Raw genomic sequence first — 24,191 nt, forward strand, 5'->3', positions numbered from 1 at the left:
ATTAGAATTCCTGCCACTACACACTGTTGCCTACACTTGATAGTATCAAACTTCTAAAAATTATTGCCAGTCTGCTGGATATAGAGTAATATCTCATTGTCATTGTTTGCTATTTTCAGCAAGCCATGGAGAAAGGAGAGGAAATGTAAGCCCTATGGTGATTTCAGGGGGCTCAATCGAAGATTCCCTGCTTCTATGCATGAGCTTTTCCTCTGTTCGCTAGCAATCCTCCAGCTCAGGAGGATGAGAGTGGGAACATAGACCTCTTTTCTTTTAAGACTTGACTTGTAATGTTGTTTTTCCATGCACCAGCTCCTGATGGGCCCCCTATGGATGTCACCTTGCAGCCAGTAACCTCACAGAGTATCCAAGTGACCTGGAAGGTAAGTAAGATCAAAAGCATTTCCCTGCTGAATGCCTCCATGCCTCCTCCCTCCTCAACCCAGGAGTGAAGCCCTAACAAGCTTTCTGGTCTCTAGTCTCTTACAATTCTCATGCTTGTGTTTTGCTAAACAAATGAAGTCAGAGGGGAGGAAAGACAAGAGGATACAGAGCTGGGTCCCCCCACCAATCCCACCAAGAAGTTGGCAATGCCAAGGGAGGGAGATGATTTTTCTACCATACTGGCCTCTCTTCCAAACTCCACATGTTGTAATAGGTCAGGAGTTGGATTTGATTCTGTACAAAGTTCAAGGGGGCCCTGAGGATGGTGGGAGATGACAGGACAGGGTCTCCCCTTTGTCTTGGTCCTGTGATTGGAGCTGGGATTTATGGTGATATGAGCCCCCCTCCATCTTCTCCTAGTGAGGCCATGCACAGGAGTCTTGGGGTTTTCAGGCCTCAGTTTCCTCCTCTATAAAAACAGAGTGAAAATAACTGCCTTCCCTTCCTCCAGGGGTAGATGAGCTGCAGATAAAACAGACCAGTATGTTCTGCAGCATAGGCCTATAAATTCTACAGGCTGTCTGAAGACCCTGTCACTTAAGAAAAATCTTACAGGAGGTCACACAGCTGGTCGCACAGAGAAACAGATCAGAATAACGTTAAGCAGGACCAATAAACACTGTCCTGGAAAGCTCTGGCCTCACTGCCACATCCCCACCTGGGCACACGAGGGCCACCAGTAGTGATGGCTGCCTGTTGTACTCATCTTGCAGGCTCCAAGTATTTTCCTATACTAACTTGTCTGGCCCTCTGTTCCTGGAGGGTGGCCAGAAGAGGTATCTGTATCCTCATCCATCAGAGGAGACCATGGCAGAGAGATGCAAGATGACTGGCCCACACCATTCAAATAGTAACAGAGGCAGAAATTAAATGGGCATGGTCTGGAGCCCCAGCCCACCGCATGGAGTTCAGGAACAGGAAGCTTTCTTCGGGCCCATACATGTTCCCATCTCACCAGTGGGGATTGCAGGAGATGCCTTGTCTGCATCAGGAACCTAGCTTCTGATAGGAAGAGCACTTCGGTCCTCCTCTGGGTCCTTCAAGAGAAGAGCTTAATGATATTTTTCTTTAAAAGACTACATTCTTGTGTATGTGGGTATACACACACATATGCACACATGCACACAGAGCAAAACCTGGTTCCTTCCTTCCCTAGAGAAATGACCAGGATAGAAGTGGGGCACAGACTGGGAAGCTGGTCATTCCTGGGAATCAGCCCACCTTGCAGATGCCCAGAGCCATGGTTCCCCTTCAGATTCAGATCGGGATTCCTCCGAAACTGGGGATGAAGCCTAGAGTCTAACCCCAAGTCTGTCTGCATGCTAGTTCTAGACCCATGTCCTAGGAATATTCTCAGGAAGCCAGAAAGTGGAGAGAGGGGATGAATACTTATGTAAAACACTGAGCCATTTGGCTACAAAGCTCAGACCATGAGGTCGATAAAAATTTAGAATCAGATTTATTTCTCCAAAATCTCATAATGAAAAATAAAATTGATTAGAAAGTTAGAACTTCAGAATGAACCAGCCCATCAATAAATTGTGGCCTGACTTCTCAGGGGACTTTTTTTTTAACACCAAGAAACAGATTAATGAAAAATAAAGATTCACTTGAAAGATAAGTCACTTCATTTTAAGACTCTTTCTGTGAGATGGATCACCACTGCTTTATGACATAAATTTGCAATCAGCCCTATTGATTTCTTAATGCTTCAGAGAAATATTGTTAAGATTGATTTAAATCCTGAGTGTGCCTGTTGGGGGTGAGGGAAACAGTGGACGGGAAGAGAAAAAAAGAAATAGGAAGAAAGAGAGAGAGAAGGGAAGAAAGATCTGTCAAGATTTATATTAATATGTGAATATATATGTGGATATAGCAGGGTGTGTCTGGATGCCCATCCAAGACCCCTGTCTTGGTTGATGTGAATATGTTGTGTGGTGCTCTGCGCAGGTATACATCATCATTATGGTGTAGACAGCTCTGGTCATGTGGACATGCATGTTGTGTATATCAGTGCATGGCAATACGGACATGTATATGTAATCTGAGAGCATGCATCATTGTGAAGATGGGGTATCACTCTTGAAGATATGTTTGTTTCTAGAATAGATGCCTGTGTGTGTGGACATGCATGGGTAGATATGAGAATTTGGGAATTTGCTCACTTACAGACTGGCAAACAGGACTGCCCAAGTGCAGAGAAACATTATTCAGGCATTAACAAAAAGTCAAGTCAATTAAATACACACACACCTATTTAGTGAGCTCAAAACAATTATGTTAAATTAAAAACTTCATTTTATTGAGTTAACAGTGAGCTTAAAATGCAGTTCATTTAAAACATTCATTGAATTAAAAAAACAGTGTTTTACTAACTTAATTGTTTTTGATCTCACTAGTTTTTAGTATAATAAAAGGTGGGCTTTTAAATTAACTTCATTGTCTTTAAAACTCTGATTCAAGTTGTTTTGATATGCACTGGGGTGGGTGCTCTCTCTCAATTTATAGATGGGCTAGTCTGCTTGTTCAACGAGCCAGTTTCTATCTCTGAGTCTAAGCATATCTGACTCTAAGTAGGTGGGCAGATTAGGATGTTTGCTTTGATGGGTCTGAATGTGTGTGTTCATGGTTCCGGATATGAGATGCATCAGGGTTCTGTGTGTGTGTGTGTGTGTGTGTGTGTGTGTGTGTGGTTGTGTATCAAGGTTGAAGCTTGGGTCAGAGTATGTTTTCTAGCCCCCAGACTCATGGTATTGCTGTTTATTCTGATCTCCTGGCTGACTGGAGTCAATCCATCATTCCCACCAGCCTAGCCAGAGCTCCAAAATGCACCCCCTTCTTACCATGTGTCCTGTCCATCTCTGTCCCTCCATCTGGGCGCTGGCTTCAGATCTCAGCCCCCAGTACCCCAGCCCCTAGCCATGATATCAGGGGGCAATATAGCCACATTCTCCAAGAAGGGTTGGGCACACACCAAAATCAAGGACTCTTTTTTTTTTTAATTGTGCTAAAATATATGTACCATTTTATGGACATCAAATTTACCATTTTATCCATGCCTGAGTGCACAGTTCAGTGGCATGAAGTACGTTCAGTGTTGTACAGCCATCACCACCATCCATCTCCAGAACTTCCTTGTGATCCCAACACAGAAATTCTGTACCTGTTAACTGATAAGTTCCACCCCCCACCAGCCTCCGGTAACTTCTGGTCTACTCCTGGACTCTGAATTTGACTGTTCTAGGGATCCCATACAAACTGTATCAGATATCATTTGTCCTTTTGTGTCTGGCTTCTTTCACTTAGCATGATGTTTTCAAGGTTCAGCCATGTGGTAGCCTGTGTCAGAATTTCATTCTGACTGAGTAATAAGCTAAGTGTCAGGCTAAATAATATCCCATTGCATTTCTAGACCACGTTTTGTTTATCCATTCATTCATCAATGGGCACTTGGGTTACTTCCACCTCTTGGCTATGATGAATAATGAATGCTGCCATGAAACTGGGTGGGCAAGAATCTGTCTGAGTCTCCACTTGCAGTTCTTGGGGGTATATGTACCAAGGAATGGAGATGCTGGGTCATGTGGTAATTCTGTGTTTAACTTTTTGAGGAACTGCCAGACTGCTGTCCACCAGTTTGCATTCCTACCAGTAGTGTGCGAGTCCAGTTTCCCCACATCATTGCCAACACTCGTTTTCCATTTTTTGACCATAGCAGTCCTAGAGGGTGTGATGTGCTATCTTGAGACTGTCTTTATTCAAGCTAATTTCTCACCTTCCTCTCCATCTGGTTATTTTTTGTCTGCTGTTCCATTTCTCCCAGGCTCCTGATCCCATGTCAAAGGATATCCCTATTCATGCATTCATTCATTCATTCATTCAATAACTGTGTGCTGAGGGCTTCCTACATATCAGCCATCATTCTAGGCAGAGTACAGCAAAGAGCAAACAAAACAGATAACACTCTTCATCCTCATGGTGTTTATATTCTAATGGAAACAGATGGGCACATAAGTCAAATATATAGAATGTCCAGTGATACTAAGTGCAATGGAGAAAAATAAAGCATGGAGGAAGAAAGATCAATCCAAGAAGTGATGGGGGCCAGGAAGAAATGTAAGGAATACTGAACAGAGGCAGGGAGCAATCTTACCTAAAAAGCGTAAGGAAGGCCTCATTAAGACAGTCATTTCAACAAGAACACCACAGAGGTGAAGAGGCAAGCTGCGTAGCTATCCAAGGAAAGAGCGTTCCTCCTGAAATGGAGTTAGGCCCAGTGTGAACCGCAAGAGGCCAGTGTGCTGGAGCATGGGAAGCATGGGGAAGAGGAGATAGACCCAAGAGGTAACGGGGGGTCAGGTTGTGTAGAGTTATGTAGCCATTGTAAGAGCTTTGGCTTTCACTCCAAGAGAGATGGGAGCTTTTGAAGGGAACAGAGAAGTGACATGATCTGACTTCAGCTTTAAGAGCATCAGCTCAGAGCACCATGGTGTCTTTGTCTCCCCTCCCCCCACCATGCTCACAGGCCCCCAAGAAGGAGCTCCAGAATGGCGTCATACGGGGCTACCAGATTGGCTACAGGGAGAACAGCCCTGGGAGCAACGGGCAGTACAGCATCGTGGAGATGAAGGCCACTGGGGACAGCGAGGTCTACACCCTGGACAACCTCAAGAAGTTCGCTCAGTATGGGGTGGTGGTCCAGGCCTTCAATCGGGCTGGTACAGGACCTTCATCCAGCGAGATCAATGCCACCACCCTGGAGGACGGTAAGGGCAGCCACACAGGGTAGGGGTGCGGGGCCAGGGCTGCCAGGGAGGGCTCAGGGCACTTCTATTGCTCCCTTCTACTGCATCACTGTGCTGTGAGGCACATGGGCTCCCTGGGTCCCTCCACCTCCTCTTGCCCATTGGCTCTTCAAGATGCTGGTCCCTGGAGCACCGCGGGCCTCTCAGTCCACTGGCTGACACTCTGTCCATTGCTTGCTGATGCTCCGCCCATCCGAGCACCTGCCTGTCACCCATCTGACTCTCCATCCATGTTGCTCCCTTCTGGGCTCCATTCTGGCTCTCACTCACCTCTCTCCCCAGGCCCTTCCTCTACACCCCTGTCCTGTTTCTCCTCCCTTACAACCTGGAGATTGGAAAAGGGGCAGAAGCCACGTTATCTCTGTACTTCTGGGCTGGAGCCTGTCCACTACCTGTTTGAGGGGCCTGAGATGAGACCGGGGGCTAAGAAATTCTGAGATCCATGTGGCAGAGGATTTAGAGCCCACTGTTCAAAATCTAGTTTTTTGAAGACTGGAGAGGACCCCACAGTCTGAGGAGCAAATGGCAGGACCCAGTTTTTGGGGGGACAGGGTTAGGACAACGCAAGAATGTGCCTGTTCTCTGAGCACAGAGAAAGGCCAGCTGGTATCTGAGCCTTTGCCAGGTTGAAAGAGGAGACATGGCCCTTGTTGCCTATAGAGCAGACAAAAGAAGCAAAGCGTTCTCCTAAGTGTCCTTCTTGATGCCCCAACCCCAAACCAGGGTCTGAAATTGAAACCCTCACTGCCTCTGACCCTTCCTCAGCAGAGGGAGGGGACTAATCATCCCAAGGGCATAAAGCCACAGAATACCCAGCGTTCCACCATTAGAAAGTCATTCCCTGGGTGCTTGCATGGCTCAGTAGGTTAAGTGTCCAAATCTTGACCTCAGCTCAGGTCTTTTTTTTTTTTTTTAAGATTTTATTTATTCATGAGAGACAGGGAGAGAGAAAGAGGCAGAGACATAAGCAGGCTCCATGCAGGGAGCCTGATGTGGGACTCGATCCCAGGACTCTGAGACCACACCCTGAGCCAAAGGGATATGCTCAACCCCTGAGCCACCCAGGCGTCCCAACCTCAGCTCAGGTCTTAAGCTCAGGGTCGTGAGTTCCAAGCCCTGCACTGGGGAAGCAGTGTTTAGGTTAAGCAATGCCTTCTCTCTACTTTATCTTCTCTGAAAATGTAGGCACCCTTGGGAGGTGTCTACAGACACATCAGGTCAGAAACACATGAAAGTGCATTAGCTGATACCAGTGGTCCTTAACTTTGGCTATGAATTAGAATTATCTGGGGAGATCTTAAAATATTGATGCCCAGGCTTCATCTCCCAAGATCCTCATTCAGTGGCTCTGGGGCACAAGCTGAGCTTTAGGATGAAGGGGAACTGAAGAACACAAAAAGAGGGGAGGGCACACAGCAAGCAGAGAACCCCAGTTGTCTCACGAGACAACTGTCTCACGAGTCCCCCATCCCCTCATCGCACACCGAATCCATCCCCCAACTAGCGCCTCCCCTCTGTGCTGCTGGCCACAGGCCTGGCTAGGTGGGATGCTGGCTCGTTAGCTCTTCACACAGTACTGATCCTAAGTGGTGCTCTAACCCAGTGGTTCTCAAACCTCAGTGTACAAATCTGAATCTCCTGGAGGGCTGTAAACAGATTGCTGGGCCCTCCCCACAGAGCTTCTGCTTGAGCAAGCTGAATCCATTTTGCATTTCAAATAAATTCCCAGGTGCTGCTGGTGCTGCTGGGCTGGGAGCACCTGCCTTTGAGCCTCCCGACAGCTAGGGCATTGCCCATAAAAGGAGCCAAGGTTCAGGGAAGCTAAGTAGCCTGTCCAGAATCACCTATCTAGTAAAGAACAGAGCCTAGATCAAAATCTAGGTCAGACCCATACTCTTTCTCCTTCACCCCATTGTCACCCTCTCTCTTGGGAGCAAGGCTGGATGCAGGACCAAGTGACAGGGACCCAGGATGCCCCAGGGAAGGCATGGGCAGGGGAACAACTGCCCGGAGCCCACAGGGGCGCGCCCCGCCACATGCTGAGTTTCTCTCCACCAGGGCTAGGAAACAGCCAGGCCAGGCTCGCCTTTGACTTCCAGTGGGGCATCACCTCCCCTGCTCCGGGGTGGGGTGCCTAGAATTTCCAACAGGGAGAGATCAGCTTGGACTATAGAGTCATTTTCAAAACAAAAGAGGAGAGAGGGAAGAAGTTTCCAGCAGCATTTGCTCAGCAGTTTTTCATACTTAATTAAGGCCCTCGTTAGCCTGTCAGATCCTGATCGTTTCCTGGCAATATTAGCACTCCTCCTGGGGTATTCAAGGGCCCCTGCTTTAGCAATAGTGTCTTTTCCATAATTATATTACCTTCATTTTGTTCGAACGGGCGATCTGTATTAGTTTATTACACTGGGTCCCTAATTACATGGTGCTTATATTTTTACACCTAAGTAATATGAAACAATAATCATTCTCAAAGAGGATCGTTAGGATGATGTATTATCATTTAAATGCTCATAAAAATTAGAGTTGCCTCTTGTGGGGCAATGGGATCTAATTACCTTCCATCCAGCCTGTGCCTCCTATCTCCCTCTCCGAGCAAGGCAGACGTGGCCTTTCCCTTTGGCCCCAGCTCCTAGGAAGCCAGCAGGAAGTGCCACCAAAGTTCTCCCCAGGCAAGGTGGCTCATGGAGCCCAGTGCCCCTGGCGTCTGCCATCTCAGAAAGACTGGCCCGTCCTGGGGTCAACCCTGGGGTGCAGGACTTAGGTTCCCAGTAGCTCTCCAGTGAGGAGGGTTAGAGGCAGGACACACCACCTTAGTTGGTTTCAAAAAGTGTTTTCTCATCAGCCGAGGCATTTTGATGTGTTCATGTGCCGGGACAAGGGACAAAAGTGTAATGGTCCCAGAAGCCCTAAAGGTGTCTATGGAACCCCTTCTCCCCTTCACCAGGGTGAAGGGACCATTTCCTTCTTTTCCTTCCCTTCAGCTTGGCATCAGGATGCAAGGGGTCCGAGAGCCAGGCTGGGCTCAGACCACCCGGTTAGATGCCACAACAGGGCCAACAGCCATCAGATAAGACCAGGGCTGGGCTGGAGATCGTCCAGGCTCTGTAACAGCAGAGGTGGACTCCCTGGGTGGGGTGCCCACTGGTGGATCCCCATGGGCTCATGCCTGGAGCTCATCACCCTGTGCCCTCCACATATGCTCAGAACCAGGAAACTGCCACCTGGAGAGCAAGAAACCGAACCTATGAAGACCAAATCCAGGAGAGGAGGCTTGCTTCACTTCCCAGCCATGCAGCCCAGACTCTCCTCACTGTCAGGAGCTCCTTCCACATCCCTCTGGCTGGGACATGGATGTGGGGCTGTACCCTCTGACCAGTACCCTTCTCCCCCGGCTCCCTGCAGTGCCCAGCCAACCCCCAGAGAACGTCCGGGCCCTGTCCATCACCTCCGATGTGGCCGTCATCTCCTGGTCGGAGCCCCCACGCAGCACTCTCAACGGCGTCCTCAAAGGCTATCGGGTCATCTTCTGGTCTCTCTACGTGGACGGGGGTGAGTCTGCTGGGAGCAATGGCCGGATCTTGGGGTGAGAGGTGCAAGCCCAGTGGGGGCCCGTGTCCACACTCAGAGCTGAGCATCTTCCCCTGGGAAGCCAGGTGGAGGGGCAGCCCTCCGCAGGTGCACACACTCTCCAGCCAGAGCCAGGGCTCCTCTGTGCTGGGGGGTGGGATGCCAGCAGCTCCTGGATGCCAGTGTGCGTGGGAATGACTGGAGATGTGATGGGGCCTATGTGCTTTTCTACATAACGTGTTGATCTTAGGCAGGGCCCCAGCAGGGAACAGCTAGGACACTCAAACGGGACAATCGAAGAGTTTCATGGGGGCACTGCTTTCTGAAGGGGTGTGCAGAGAAGTTGGGGCACCAAGGCCTAGTCATCACCACCTAGCCAGAAGGGGCAAGAGGAGCCCCACAAACACACCAAGCCCCTGCCCGCAGGGACACACGGGAACCTTGCCGTGACTCGGGAAGTCTGCAGTTGAACAAGTCAGAGGCCCAGCATCCCAAACCATGGGTGTGTTCTGTTGGGGGGTGGGGGTCACAAAGGGCTACAGGGAGGTTAGCTTCCTGCGTCTTGAGCCTTCCACCACTGGCAGACACACTGCCCATGGGAATTGTCTTCCCTGCCACCACCTCCACTGCTCCTCTGAAAGTCAGAGGCCTGGAGCTCAGGGGCCAGATCTCAGGAGGAGTCCCAAGTTCACATATTTGTGCTGCACCAGATAAGGGGTGGTCCCTCGTTTTCCAGAGCTTGCTTCCTCTTTTCCTAAGCCCACAGTATTCCTAGCTCAGCCCCATCAGGTAAGGAAAGCATGGCCTCTCTAAACTCCATAGGCACCTGGCTTGTTGGCCATGCTGTCCTCCTTTTGGGTCTGTCTCTGGCTCCCATCCTGGACAGGACTACCCCAGTTTCTGATTTCTTAAAAAGGCAGATCCTGCTGCTCGGGCTTCTGAGGCTTCCCTGAATTGATCCGGAGTTGCCTCTGGCTGGGCATGGTGCTCTCACTCCCTGACCCCGGCAGACTGCTGCCCTCCACTGGCCCGGCCCAATGCCCGCCCCAGGTCCCCAGGGAGGTGCTGGGGTGGGTCTGCAGGCTTCCACAAAGCCTGTCCTCAGCCACTGTGTGGGCCTGACTTTCTGAAAACCCAGTGGTCCCTGTGGACAGCTGTCAGCTCAGGAGCCTGTCTCTCTTCCTCCTTCTAAGACCCTGGCCTTCCCTGGAGGCCCTCTCCCTAAGCTCTTCTTCAGCCTACAGTAAGTTCCTTGGCAAAGCCAGATGACAGGTCCTTGCTGAACTGGAGGGAGGCCTGGCCCTTCCTGGCCAAGGCTGTCCCCTCTACCAGCCTTTCCCGGATTCTCCGTGCGGGTTCTTCCTGGGGAGGGTGTCCTCAGTGGTGATGAGAAGGGAAGGGGACTTAGCTCCTTACACTGCTGAGAGTTCAGGATGTTGGCCCAAGAGCAAGCAGACACAGAGAAGGCAGCCTCAGCTCATCCCCAGTCATCGCACGGTGACACACTGCCTGGTAACACACTGCTTAGTGATCTGAGAGCCCAAGGGGGCCCTGGGGCAGCAAGGAAGAAGGGCTGTGACGGTCCCACCCGCTCCAGGCTCCCCTCTGGGCCCCAGGCACACTGGGATCCCCCACATGGAGAGGGAGTTGGGTGGAAGAGGGGGAAAGGTGCTCGGAGAGATAGAAGTTTTCCAAAGGGAGAGTATTAAGTTGAATTTGGTACAAGGTCCCTGGGGCTGAGGCCTGGCAAATGCCCTCACCCTGGTTGGGCCACCTGGGGTGAGATGTGGCCTGGGAGCGTGCCCCAAATCCGCCCCCGTGCACCTGGGGGTCAGGTCCCCTAGTCTCCACTACCATGGAGTGAGATCTGAGCCCAGCGGAGCCCAGGCTGACAGAGGGGCCACGCACGGGGACCAGGCACGGCCGACCCGGCCGCACTCAGAGGCGGCTTGTCTCCGGCAGAGTGGGGCGAGATGCAGAACATCACCACGACGCGAGAGCGGGTGGAGCTGCGAGGTATGGAGAAGTTCACCAACTACAGCGTGCAGGTGCTGGCCTACACCCAAGCGGGGGACGGCGTGCGCAGCAGCGTGCTCTACATCCAGACCAAGGAGGACGGTGAGTCCTCTCCGCGGCACCCAGCCCAGCCTCCGCCCACCTGCCAGGCTCCCCCCAGGGCCTGTTGCTGAGCATTGCCCAAGGAGAAGGGTGAGAGCAGGGCACTGTCCTGTGTCCTGTCCCTTTGGGTCACTGTAGGGTGGCTCTGAGCACTCGGGGGCCCCGCTTGGGGAGACCACAGGCTCGTAGGTGGTGGAGAGATGCTTTGGGACTCCTGCATAAACATATAAGCAAGCGGAACCCATGCCCTCGGCTCCCCCTGCAGCACTAGGTCCCACCCCCACCCCAAGAGCATCCTTTTTGTGGCATCTGCTCCCCTGCAAGTTTCTGCCTGCTGTCTGTCCTCTGGATACAGATGGTTGGGATTGGCAAGGAACATCACGCCACACATCTCAGGTTGGGGACTTGGCAGTCATCCTGCAGAGGCCTGAGAGAGCGCCAGGCCCTGGACTCTGGTGTGCTGGGGAGGCTCTCAGGGAGAGAATGGGCTCTGCCTCCATTCGGAGCTCTGATCTCAAAGCCCTTCCCCATGGGGCAGAATGAGAGGAAAAGCAGAGATAAGGAGGCAAATGTCCAGGGTGGAGTGACAAGTAAGGAGATGGGGCAAGTTGGGAGCTGAGTCAACCCAGCAGAGAAGAGGCTGTGAGAAGAGCCGGACTCCCACCCAGGGCCCAGAGCTGCACACCGCCAGGGGGCCTCGTTCATACGAACCACCCACCACGTCCAGGAGGTGTGTGACCACACACAGCTCTGGGCTCCTGCTTCCTGCTTCCACTTTCTTCCTCACCCCATCCCAACACCATCACTTAGCTGATTCTTAAACCTTCTGAGGCAGGTGCCCTATTTTTAAGAGTCGGTGCATGTAAAGAGTGGCTGGCACCAGTGGGCAGTAGCAGCAGCCACACCACTGGCATCGCGGCTTCTTCCCCTCACTGTCTGTTTTCTCAAAGTTCCCACTGTCTGGGTCCCTCCTGTGCAATTTAGCAGAAGGTGCTGGAGGATTCAAGTCACCGAGAGAAGGGTCTCAGGCTGGGAGTAATGTTAGGGAGTTTCCCCAAGCAGCCCAGCATCCAGGAACAGACCGGTTTAACCCAGCTCCCCCTCCCTAAGCTGGGCCCTTCCCCTAGATCAGCCCCCACCCCGCCTTAAGCTCTGAGCAATTAAATATTTACCAACCTGCCTGCCCTACTTTTCCTGCCATTAATCCCCCCATCAAGATTTCCTGGGACAGCTCCGGGCAGAGCCACCTGCTCGGGTGTGCAAAGCAAGCGGGGACCATTCTCAGAGCCTGGCTCCTTCCAGAGCTTCTGAACCACACACATATCTTCCTAGCCTCTAGATGGGAACCACAGGAGCCCCTCCCCTTCTTTCCTCCTATTCTGATGCAAGATCTGAGCCATAAGCACCTCCATGTGCTCCACAAAGGTGGGGCCCCACGAGGGAACCTGAAGGTGCAAGAGCACCATCCCTCCCCACAAGGAGTTTTCAACTGTTCACTTTAGAGCTGACTCTGGAGCCATCCACAGAGATGTGCGCAGGCGGGGAACGGGCCCCATGGGGCAGCTCTGCAGAGCGGAGGGGTGCTGGTGGGCACAGCAGAAGGGCATGTCCTAGCCCTGCCCACTATTGGCAAGTCACTTAACCTTTCTGAACCTGTTTCCTCATGATAAAATGGGGACTTTGATGGCTCATCAAGTTGTTATAAGAAGTAAGTTAACTATAAAATCTTTTCCAAAACATGCAGTGGTAGCAAACAGCAGGGGCCTACTAGCTACCAAGGTGCTGGCAATGAAATGACTGCTTCGGATGGTCCCAGGCACCCCTTAGGGACTCAGTGCCCCCCAAAGGGAGACCCAGGCCAGAAGGAAGCCACTGTCAGATGAGGTCTCATCCAGAACAGTCACATTTGACATGGGTCTCATGTGTGGTCATAAGCATGAACGAGCCTTCCCAGTAGCCCTATGAGGTACATATTATGTCCATTTTAGAGGTGAAAAGAGGAGCCCAAGTGAGTTAAAGCAACTCATGAAGGTCACACAGCTTGTAGGAGGCAAATCAAGGCCTTCTCGCCTCCCTATCTTCTATACTTACCATCACACCCCTGTAGCAGACAGGAAGCTTTTGGCTGTAATGCAACTAAAAAAAAAATATTTAACTATTAAGTGTACTTATTATCACACATAACAGGAAGTCCTGAGAAGGGCAGCTCCAGGGTTGCTTAACTCAGTGGGCCCCATCCTTCTGCTCTGCCATCTTCCTCATGTCAGCTATCCCTCCCATGATCTCAAAATGACTGCAGCTTCAGGCATCACACCAGACAGGACAGAGTTCAGAGTGAGAGACATGGCCTTTCTGTGGGCATGCCTCTCTTGGGAGTGAAAGAAACCTTTCCCAGAAGCCCCACAACAGATTTATCCTCATTTCCCATTGGCCACACTAGGGCAACATGCCTCTTGCTGCACCAGTCACTGAAAGAGAAATGGAAGCATCATAACTGACCAAGGGTGACAAATCCCCTGTTGTAGGTGATGGGGACAGCTTCCTCTGGGGGATGGAGGGGCACAGGTACCCAAGCAAGAGGGAGGCCCTGTTTGCATAGAACAGGAAGCAACATTGGCAGTGGCAGATGGGCATGCAGACGACCAGGCGGTGCACCAGAGCTGCCCCCACCCCCACCAGGTTCTCCCATTACAGCTCTTTCTCATCTCACTGGGGAAGCAGACAGGTCCACGCTATAATTTCAGCTCTGCCATGGGAGCTTGGATGAATAGCTGAAGACACTGTGACTCCCTACCCCTGCCCTCACCCCTGCTCAGGATTTTGCATTTTTCCAAAGGAAAAACTGATCAGGAAATTTAGAGAAAGCCAAAATAAATCAAAAGATAAACTGAAGAGAAATTCAAATAAATGCAAGCTCATTTCTTAAGTCCAAATCCCCCAGTTTTAACTTGGTCTCAGGCTGGCTTGGCTGGACTTGGTTCATGAGAACAAAGCCTCTTGCCAACACCGCCCCCCCCCCAGGAATGCCAAATCAGAGTGAAAGCTGAGTTGGATTTTTAAACCATCTTAAAGATATTTAACTGAGAAAGAGGTTTGACTGGACCTGTGTGTTAGGAAGGTGACTCTCACAGAAGCATAGAGGACAGATGGCAGGAAAGGGCTGCGGGAGATAAGAACCAGTGTCAGAGTGGCCTGTTAGGACCTGTGAGCATCTAGGCAGAGAAGCAGAAGATGTATGCTAGGGTGGCGGCTGTGAGGATGAAGGGAGGAGTGGGTACAACTCACACACAGCCCACTCTCCTTCTTGCTGAGGACACTAGGAAATCTGCATAAAATATTTTTTAAAACACCTGCTTGAAGGCATCAGAGAGCCGGCAGGAGAGTGCAGAATTACTGGGCCAGCATCCAGGGCAGAGTGGAGACCCAGGAGGTGAGCCTGGCATTTGGAACAGCTCTCCCTGTAGGGGATATTTGCTGAATCTGAAGGCAGTGGATGAGAATCTAAACAGCACTAGAAAGACGTGAATTGGAGTCCAGGGCCTGCTGGGGTGGGTGGGTCTATCTGATGAATCCCCCTCACTTTGAGTCAAAAGTACGAGGGCAGCACATTGGATTAAAAGTGCACCAAAAGTAGACAACTCAGTCCTAGAAGTTAGATTAAGGTAACCCCAGGTTGCTAGCACCCCAGATTGCAGGTACCTGCCAGAAGCAAATGTGAATTCTCCCTTTAGGAATATTATATCATCTGAGGCCTCAAATTATTTCTACAAACAATTTTGCAAATGATGTGTCTGGCATACAATAAAAAATAATGAGGAACAACGTGAACAAAAGCCAGCAGGGGAAAAAAAACCACAGAAACAAACCCACAAGGATTCCAAACACAGGTTTTATCAAATATGATTTTCAAATAGTTATTCTTAACAAGATTAAAATGTTAAGGGAATTGGAGACTATTGAATGGAATATCTCAAAATAAAAACTATTAATACCTGAGCTTAAGAATTCAGTAGATAGATTTAATGACAAATTAGATACAGCTGAAGAGATAACTAGTGAACTGGAAGATAGATGAGAAGACCCAAAAGAAGCCCAGAAAGAAAGAAAAAAAAAAAAAAACCTGGAAAATAAAAGAGCAAGTAGCAGACATAGAACTGTGATTTTCAGACTTGACTGTGCATAAAAATCACTTGGGGGTCATGTTAAAATTCAGATTCTGATCTGGTAGGTGTAGGGTGGAATCTGAGATTTTGCATTTCTAACATGCTCCCAGGTGACGCTGCTGCTGACCAATGGACCACATTCTGAATATCAAGAACATAGAGGATGTGAGAAGAAGTCTCAAAGAAGAGGAGAAAAAGAATGGCAGAGGAAAAAATGCCTGAAAACTTTTCAAAACTGATGAAAGACATCAATCCCCAAAGCAAGAAGCTCTACAAACTCCACAGGCAATAACTTAAGGAAGTCCATACCTAGGCTCCTCATAATAAAGCTGCTAAACAGGAAACACAAAGAGAAAATTCTTAAAAGCAACCAGAGGGGAAAAGACTAGTTACTTTCATGGGACCAGCAATGGGAAAAAAAAAAAATGAAAGCCATAAAACAATGCAGTTGGTATAAAGTATGTGAAGAAACTAGTTATCAACCTACGATTTTATACCAAGCCAAAATATTCTCCAAGATTAAAATGAATAAAGATATTTTCAGACAAACAAGAACTGAGAAAGTTTATCACTAACACATCTGCTCTAGAGAAATATCAAAGGGTATTCTTTAGCTAGAAGGAAAATGATCCCAGGTAGGAGCTCGGTGATGCAAGAAGGAAAGAGCAATTAAATGGTGAATATATGGGTAAATCTCCATTAATATTGATTACATAAAACAATGATGATGGTGATATTATCTTGGGGGAGGGTCTAAAATATTCACATGATTAAAATATACAACAATGGCATATAAGTTGGGAGAGGGTAAATGAAAGTTCTAAATCCCTTGCATTGTCTGAGAAAAAAAATACCAATTAATGATGTTAGACTTTGGTAAGCTAAAGATTCACATTGAATAACCCCCAAAAGTAGCGAAAGGCTGTCTAATAACCAACTAATAGAGAGGGGGAAATAAGGTTTTTTTAAATATTCAATCCAAAAACACAAAAAGGAAATAAAAAAGAAAACAGAATAGGTGGGACAACCAGAAAGTATTTAGTAACATGGGGTATTTAAACCTGAGTTTAAATATTTAAGTAATTGCATTAATGATAAATTGACTAAATTATTCAATTAAAAGACAAAGACTGTCGGACTAGCTAGCAATGAAACAAAACCCAAACGTGTGCTATTTATAGGAAACACCTAAAACACAAAGGTACAGAAAGGTTCAGTGTGAAAGGATACATAGAAGGTATACCACATAAATCTGAGAGGAAACTGGACCGTCATAGGGACGCAGTACACTCTAAGGCAGACAATATCATTAGAGATACAGAAGGACACTGTTACAATAGAAGACCCAACTTAGTAGTCAAATAAAACAGTTCCAAACTTGGTGTGGACCTAATAACATAATCTCAGGACTACAAAAATAGACAAATCCACAATCATGGGAGAGATTTCAACATACCTCTCTCAAGAACTGCTGAGAAAGAAAGTATGCAAACACAGAAGAGATCTGAATGCGACAATTAGTGCACCTGCCCCAGGGCCCCATCCCCGACCCCACCATGGCCCCCATCCCCAACCCCACCATGGCCCCCTGCACTCCACAGCTACAGAGACACTAGCAGGAGCAGATGACAGGGCTATGGCTGTGGGGGGAGGGCTCGGGCCCCTGGATGGATAGTGATGATGGATCATTATTTTATGTGACTAGAACTGTTGACCACTTACTAGATTTTTAACAAAAAAAAAATGTAGTAGGTGCTAGAAGCTCAGAGTTGAGACAACGAACGCAAAAAAAAAAAATGATAATCATCACCATTTATTGAGTGTCTTCTATATGTCAGGCATGTGCCAGGTGCTTTTATTTTAATTAGGGCAAACCATCACTATATGTTTTTACATCATATAGATGGGGAAATGGAGGCTCAGGAGGCTAAATGAGTTGAGGAGGTTGCCATCACCATCCTCAGAGGAACATAAAGCTCCCAGGAGGGAAGACAAATACACAGCAATACAAGGGAGAGACAAAGGGGGGGGGCTGAAAATAGAAGTTTCCAGGCTCCCAAGCAGCACCCAGGGGACCCAGTGGGACCAGGCAGGCGCAGAGGTGGGAGCAGTAGGACAGAATCCACAGGAACTGGGATCCCCTTAGGATGAATTTCCCAGCCAATTCTCAAGTAGACTTTCCCTCCTGAGAACAGAAAGGGCTTAGCCAGCAGCCCAGGGCCAGTGCCCTGGGCACAAGGCAGGAAACCCAGTCACTCACTGGCTGACCACCAGCCCCTGACCCTCCAGAGGAGGCCCACTCTGTCTCTGGAGCCCCCGGCCTCGAGGAGCTCATTGGCCAAAGAGCAAAGTGACCAGTATATTTGTTTGGCCAACATCCATACAAACAAGTCGAGCATTGAGGCAGGAAGCAGGTTAAGGTTGTAGGAATCAAGGTGATTTCCCCATGGGTTCCGATTCTCTTTGAGTATCCTGAGTCCTTGGTTCTGGCCAAATAGTTTTAAAGCTGGTCATTCCCACTGCCTCCATCTCAGAGACTTTGTTACAAGTCCAAAATGATCACCTTCCTCCTCACCTGCTGGAACTTCCCCCTTTAAAGCACAGCTCAAGCATACCTCCTCCAGGAAGCTCTCCCAGATTTGCTCTGCCTCACCTCACCCTGTCATTCTTTCCCAAAGGCTGAGCTCCTTCCTCTTTTTTTTTTCCTTCCTCTTTTGTTTTAAAATTTTTAAAAAGATTTTATTTATTTATTCATGAGAGACACACAGAGAGAGAAAGGCAGAGACACAGGCAGAGGGAGAAGCAGGCTCCATGCAGGGAGCCTAATGTGGGACTCGATCACTGGACTCCAGGATCAGCCCCTGAGCCGAAGACAGGCACTGAACCACTGAGCAACCCAGGTATCCCTGAGCTCCCTTCTCTAAACTGACCTGGCCTTCTCTCTACTCAGTTCCAGGTCCTCCTGCTGGCATTAAAGCCGTCCCTTCGTCCGCCAGCAGCGTGGTCGTGTCTTGGCTCCCCCCAACCAAGCCCAATGGGGTGATCCGCAAGTACACCATCTTCTGCTCCAGCCCAGGGTCTGGCCAGCCGGTAAGTAGGCCCAGGGTTGAATGAGGAGGGAGATAGGAGAAAGGGAAAAGTTCTCGCGGGCTTCCAGGTCAAACCAGGGGGTACTTATATCTGTGTTTCTACCTGAATTCATGGATCAGAACGGGGTTGGCCACCCAAGAGTAGCTGAAGCCTTACTGGTGTCCATTTTGGATCAGTCCTCTGTTCTGGAGGCTGCAAGGTTGTCACAAGCTCTGGAGGCTTCATTGAGTCAGGGGTCACAACCAAGCAGACATGAGAGGAAACCAAGGCCTCCGCTCCTCAGGTCTGGGTGGCCGAGGAAGCTCTGGAGCAGGTCCCAGGGGCCGAGCTGCTCAGAGGGGCCCCACGGAACATGAAGAGACCATGAGGGTGGGTGCAGTCTGTGCACCCGTGTCCCGCGATGTGCATCCTTCCCTCTGCATTCCCTAATGATCCCCGGCCACTCAGCCACCGAGTTCTGCTGGGTGACTACTCTGGAGCACACCTGTTCTAGTCTCGTGAGCAGGTGAACCTGTCGTCAGGGTGGTGTCCAGTCTAGGGGGAGGCGGACGGGCCCAGAGTATGATCCGGGCCATGTGCTCAGGACATCTCGGGCGGGGAGCGAGGCGCGGGAGGAGGCCGGCCTCTCCCTCCACCGGCAGCTGGTGATGGGACGGCAGCCCACGCATCTGCAGATGAGCTCCCGGCAGCCGGGAACGCTGCCCTGAAATTGCTCCGTAATTGTGCCATCTCCTCCTCCGCTCGGCTTTCCTGTGGTCTTTCTGAATTACCGTCTGAGCCGTAAGTGGCCCGGCTCCACGCCAGGGAGGCCAGAGTTCTATTACCGAAGGGGAAGCCCAGAAATGTCTTTTTCAGCGACTTTTTCAGTGTCCTCCCGTCCATCCTCACAGCCCCTATGCAGAAAAGTGCACCTATCGGGAGCGCACGGCTCCACGAACTTTCACAGCACACTGGGCAAGCAGGCCCAGAGCAGGGAACGTGACATTACAACACCCCAGAGGACCTCCTCGTGACCCTTCTGGTCACCACCGTCCCCCTGCCCTGGTGACAACCACCATGACCTCAGATTAGTGTTGCCTCTTTTTGTGTGTTATGTAAGTGAAGTCGTGCCATTTATCTGGCTTCTTTCACTCGATGTTATTTTGAATTTGTGAATTTGATCCATACAGTTGTGTGTGGTTGTAGGTCGTCCACTGTCACTCCTGCGTAGGCTTCTGCTGTGCGCGTATATAGAATTGTTTTACCCAGTTCGTTACCCATTGATAGGCATTTGGGTAGTTTTCAGTTTGAAGCTGTTACATACGGCGCTGCTGTGCGCATCTTCACATGTGTCTCCCAGTGCACGTGGGCGTGCGTGCCTGTTGAGTGTGTACCCACCCAGGAGAGGAGCTGCTGAGCCGTGGGGTCTGCACATGTCCAGTTGAGAACGCGCTGCCGTTGTTGGGTGGTTGTGCCAGTTTTCCAATCAGCGTTTTAGCCATGCTGTCTGTCCCTGTCCCCTGACCCCATGCACACACATGCACATTCTAAGCTCGTCACCATTCTGGACGCCTGCTGTGCCTCTTCACAGCACACACCCCTGCCCCTGCTGACCCTGCCGTGGCATGCTCTTCATCCTCTGTCATACACTGACTGCATCAGATGGCAACTAGCTGTTCACGTCGCTGTCTCCCACACTGGTCCGTGGCACCGTGAGGACAGGGTTAGCATCTTTTCATCTCTGGGTCCCCAGCTGCCGAGCACTGTGCCTGCAACATCATTGTCACTAAATACATGTTTGATGAATGAATTACCAGCAGCCTGACAAATGTAAAGCCTTAGACATTGGGCAGGTTTCCCTTCATGAACTGTTGGGAGAGGGGACTCATTCCAAGAGTGGCTTCAGGGCAGTCAGCTCGCCCTCCAACAACAAAGCCTCCTCATTAACTCAGGCTTCAGGAATCCCCAGTCAACCGGCCAGGGCCTTCTCTCCCAGGCCCCAGAACAGAGCTCCCAGGGTCCCCCGCGTTTCTCTTCATATCCTCTCTCCTGGGGAGTGTCCCCAGGGGCCAGAGTCACACAAGAGGCCAGTGTCCTCGTGTGATGAGAACTTCAGCTCAGCCATCTTGTGGGGCAGGGAATGCCTCAGTGAGGGACCCGGGGCCTGACCACCACATGTGACTGTGTGATGCTATCACTTTGCACAAATATATTCCAAATTCCAAACACTGCGTTACAAATTCACTTCCGAAAGAGCCCTAGAGGATACATGCATGTGTGTGACACTGCAAAGCTGTGGGTATGAGTGTGAGGTCAGAGGCAACGCACATGAGTCTTAACATGTACATACATACTAGAGCGTAGGAACACGCATGTGTGCGATCCTCGGAATAGATGGGAACTGCATCTGGCTTCCAGAAGTGACACCCCAGGGGGCAGCCAGAGCTGCATTTAGTTCCATTAGAAATTTTACCCAACATTTTCTTTTTTTTTAAATTACCCAACATTTTAATGCATTTGTTGTTGTTTTCCTCTGATTATCAAAATAATTGTAGAAAATTCGGCAAATATACAAAGGAGTAGAGGGGAAAGCAAAAATCACTGTACTCATTCCCTAAAGGTAAACATTGGCAATGTTTTGGTATATAGCCTTCCAGTTTTTGATCTGTATACATATTATGGGGTTTTTTTAATAAAATGAAAATGAAATTTTGCATAATGTCATATAATCTGTGTTTTTCAAGTAATGTATGTAGGCACTTTCCCACACCACCAAATACTCTTTTCAAACATGTTCGTGAATGCCTGTATATATATAATCCATTTAACCAGTGCCCTCATTCCATATTTAATCTATTTTCCAGCATTCAATATTATAAATAATACTTCATTGAACATTCTAAAAGTCTTTATGCACCTGTTTTATTACTTACTTAGGGTAAATTTCCATAGAAATTTCTGGGGCACAAAAAGTATGGATATTCTTAAGACGTGCATATACGTTTGTAAATTACCCCTCAGAAAGTTAGAACCAAGTTATACTTCCACCAGCATTAAAAGTACATTCTTATTTACTGGGATTAGCTGATGCTAATCCAAGGTTTTATACATATTTCATTTTTGCCAGATGGATTTGAAAAAAGCTGTCCTGTTTTAGGTATTTTCCTTTATTAGTTAAGTTGATTGTTGTTATATGTTTATTGGCTAGGTTTCTTTTTTTTTTCTTTGGGTAATTGTCAATTCATGTCCTTTATCCACTTTTCATTTGGGTGATTCTGGTTTTTTGTCTTATTGATTTGTGAGTGCTCTTTTCATATAAGGATAATAACTATTTTTAAATCATATTGGTTGCAGGCTTTTTGCCGGTTCACTGCTTGCCTTTTGAAACTATTTTTGGTGTGCCATAGGTTTTGTTTTTATAGAATTCCAACTTACAAATCATTTCCATTTATGATTTTTGCCTTCATTCTTATGGTGAGAAAGACAAATATTTTCATAGTTCTCCCTTTTTCTTTTTAACCTTTGATTCACTGGGACTTTATTTGGGAGTATGGTTATGTGTTTTTAAAAATGATTTCAGGAGATTCTTGGGGAGTCTGGGTTAAAAGGAGGACCTCAGGATCCGGATATGATTCTAACACCTTCAGAGGGAAGCCAAACCTTTCCTGCCCTGTGTAGACACAAATGTACACTCAGGTACACACTGACACACAAGTACACTCAATTTTTCTCTACACATGCACATGCACACCTCAGTCCTCACAGAACAATGAACCAGGAGAAGAACATGCCCCAGTCTACAAAGGACTCACCCACCCCTTGCCTCATTCGTGGCTCTCTATAACCACACAGGGTAAGCAGAGCTGTGTTGCTTTTAAGTTCACAGGACAGAAAGCTGAGGCCCCGGGAACCTTGAGAAAGAAAGTTATATGACCTATGGGACATACACCTAGTAAGAAGGGCAGGCAGGGTGTGGAAGCCACTTATCTCATACACAGACAGGAACTACGCATACACACACCGTCCCCTGGGTGCTGCTGCCTGAAAAGACTTCCCAACTACCAGGGCTCAGGGTGGCTCTTGCACCTGTCACAGCAGGGACTTCCTGGGTCAAGGCCAAATCTCCATGAGGGAGGCAGGAGGAGCAGTTTGCCAGGAGCTCTGTGTGTTTTGAGGGAATGCCCGTGCCTCTTCCCTAACATTTGCCTGCAGGTGGCCTGGGGCCAGAAAGGATGTTTTTTCCTGTTGTAAGTCATTGGGCCCCTCAGCCCTCCCATGGGATATAGAGAATGCCCCTCTTTAACACCATCTCTGTCTGTAGGTCTGTCCCTCAGCATGTGCATGAATGCATCTACATGTCCATGTGCACGTGAGCGTGTGCGTGTGTGTGTGCACGCGCAAGATCCTGTGACTGCAGAGATAACTAATTATTAGCTCCCTCTGGCCTCAGGGCCCCCCATCTGTTCCAGGGGCTCCTCTCCCTCCCTAGACTTCTGCCCTGATTTCAAAGAGGCCCTAGTACTGTCCTCCTTTCCCTTCCCCGCGGCTGACCAAAAAATAAAATAAAATGAAAGTCCGCCCCATCCCGCCTGGACCAGGGAAGGGGCTGACAGGAGGTCTGCAAACTAGCGCTTATCAAAAGCTCCTTCTCAAATTCATTTCAATATCTGAGCCTCTGGTTTCCAAGGCAACATAATCTTTTCATCAAAGCAACTGGTAAAACCACTGGGATCCGATATTGTTTTGTTGGCAACTTGTCAAAACTGTCATTTGGTTAAAAAAAAATTTATAGATTTATATAACCTACAAATACATACGGTGATCTATACCACTAATAATCATTAATAAAGTGTTGCCCAGTGAAGCTTCCAGAGTTGCCTCTCCCACCCCACCCTCCCCCGGACGGTTTGCTCCCGCAGAAGAAGGAAGGAGTGGTAATTAGCCAGCAGAGCCCGCACAGGCTGGGGAGCGTGTCTACAACCCTAATACAGCAAATGCGATAATTTAGCTTCTTCCCAGAGCCTCCCTTTTGTCAGGGTCTTCCTGGGACCCTCCTTCCTCCGTTCCCCCTTCTCCTGACTCCCTCCATCACTCACATTCCCTGGCCTGGAGCCGCATTTGCCAGCGGCTGGATCAGTCAAAGAGGTAAACTGAGGCTGGCCCAGCCACACCCCAGGGCCGACCCATGAGCCCCCAAGGCCAGGTCCGGTACAAACTCTGCTCCTAAACCAGAAAGGGCAAATGAGGCAGGATCCTGCCTCCTCTTCCCACCCCATCCCACCACCCCCCGGACTGGGCCACCCCCTATGCTGAGCCCAGGTCCCCGAGGAAGGCTGGGGTTACAGGCTGGAGGCCCAGAAGCTGGGGTCTTAGCACTTCTTTGCCTCTCTCCCGCAGGCTCCCAGTGAGTACGAGACGAGTCCAGAGCAGCTCTTCTACCGGATTGCGCACCTGAACCGCGGGCAGCAGTACCTGCTGTGGGTGGCCGCTGTCACCTCTGCTGGCCGGGGCAACAGCAGCGAGAAGGTCACCATTGAGCCTGCGGGCAAGGGTGAGCAGCTGGGGCCGGAGGGACAGAAGCAGCCTGAAGCCCCCTTCTAGAATTCTGCTTCTCCCCAAATAGGGGGTCTCTCCTTCCTCTCTCTCTCTGACCTGGCTGTGGGGAGCCGGCTGGCGCCTGCCTCCCTCCCGCATCCACCAAGACTGGGCCTCTGCTGCCCCCTGACTCCCAGAAAGCCTCACAACAGGCTCCAGGCAGCACAGCTCCCCAGGGGCGGACGGCACGGAGCACCCCGGTCCCCCCATTCCAAACTCCACCCGGGGATTGAAAGAAGGGGCATTAGCCCCCTCCCAGCTCACAGCAGAACGTTTGTCCCAAGGCTCAGCTCCTTGGAGGGTGTGCTGGCAGGGTTCACTGCTTCCACGGAGCAGAGAGCCACAGAGGGATCCCCCTCATCTCAAAGCCTGGACCCCTCGGGCAGAGGTGGCGCCGCTGACTGCCGATCCATTCGGGCAACAGACA

At 49.6% G+C, this 24,191-nt stretch overlaps 1 protein-coding gene across 1 annotated transcript in view; it reads left to right on the top strand.

The window, feature by feature from the left end:
- DSCAML1 (DS cell adhesion molecule like 1) overlaps nt 1-24,191 on the top strand; it is a 344,574-nt gene that overhangs the window by 307,616 nt on the left and 12,767 nt on the right. The window contains exons 16-21 of the mRNA XM_041769839.1: nt 313-383; nt 4,970-5,210; nt 8,655-8,801; nt 10,782-10,937; nt 18,051-18,190; nt 23,567-23,720. Coding sequence (XP_041625773.1) covers nt 313-383; nt 4,970-5,210; nt 8,655-8,801; nt 10,782-10,937; nt 18,051-18,190; nt 23,567-23,720 — 909 coding nt within the window. The remainder of the gene's footprint in view (nt 1-312; nt 384-4,969; nt 5,211-8,654; nt 8,802-10,781; nt 10,938-18,050; nt 18,191-23,566; nt 23,721-24,191) is intronic.

This window comes from Vulpes lagopus, chromosome 10 (genome assembly GCF_018345385.1).
Source record: "Vulpes lagopus strain Blue_001 chromosome 10, ASM1834538v1, whole genome shotgun sequence".
Taxonomy (NCBI): Eukaryota; Metazoa; Chordata; class Mammalia; order Carnivora; family Canidae; genus Vulpes; species Vulpes lagopus.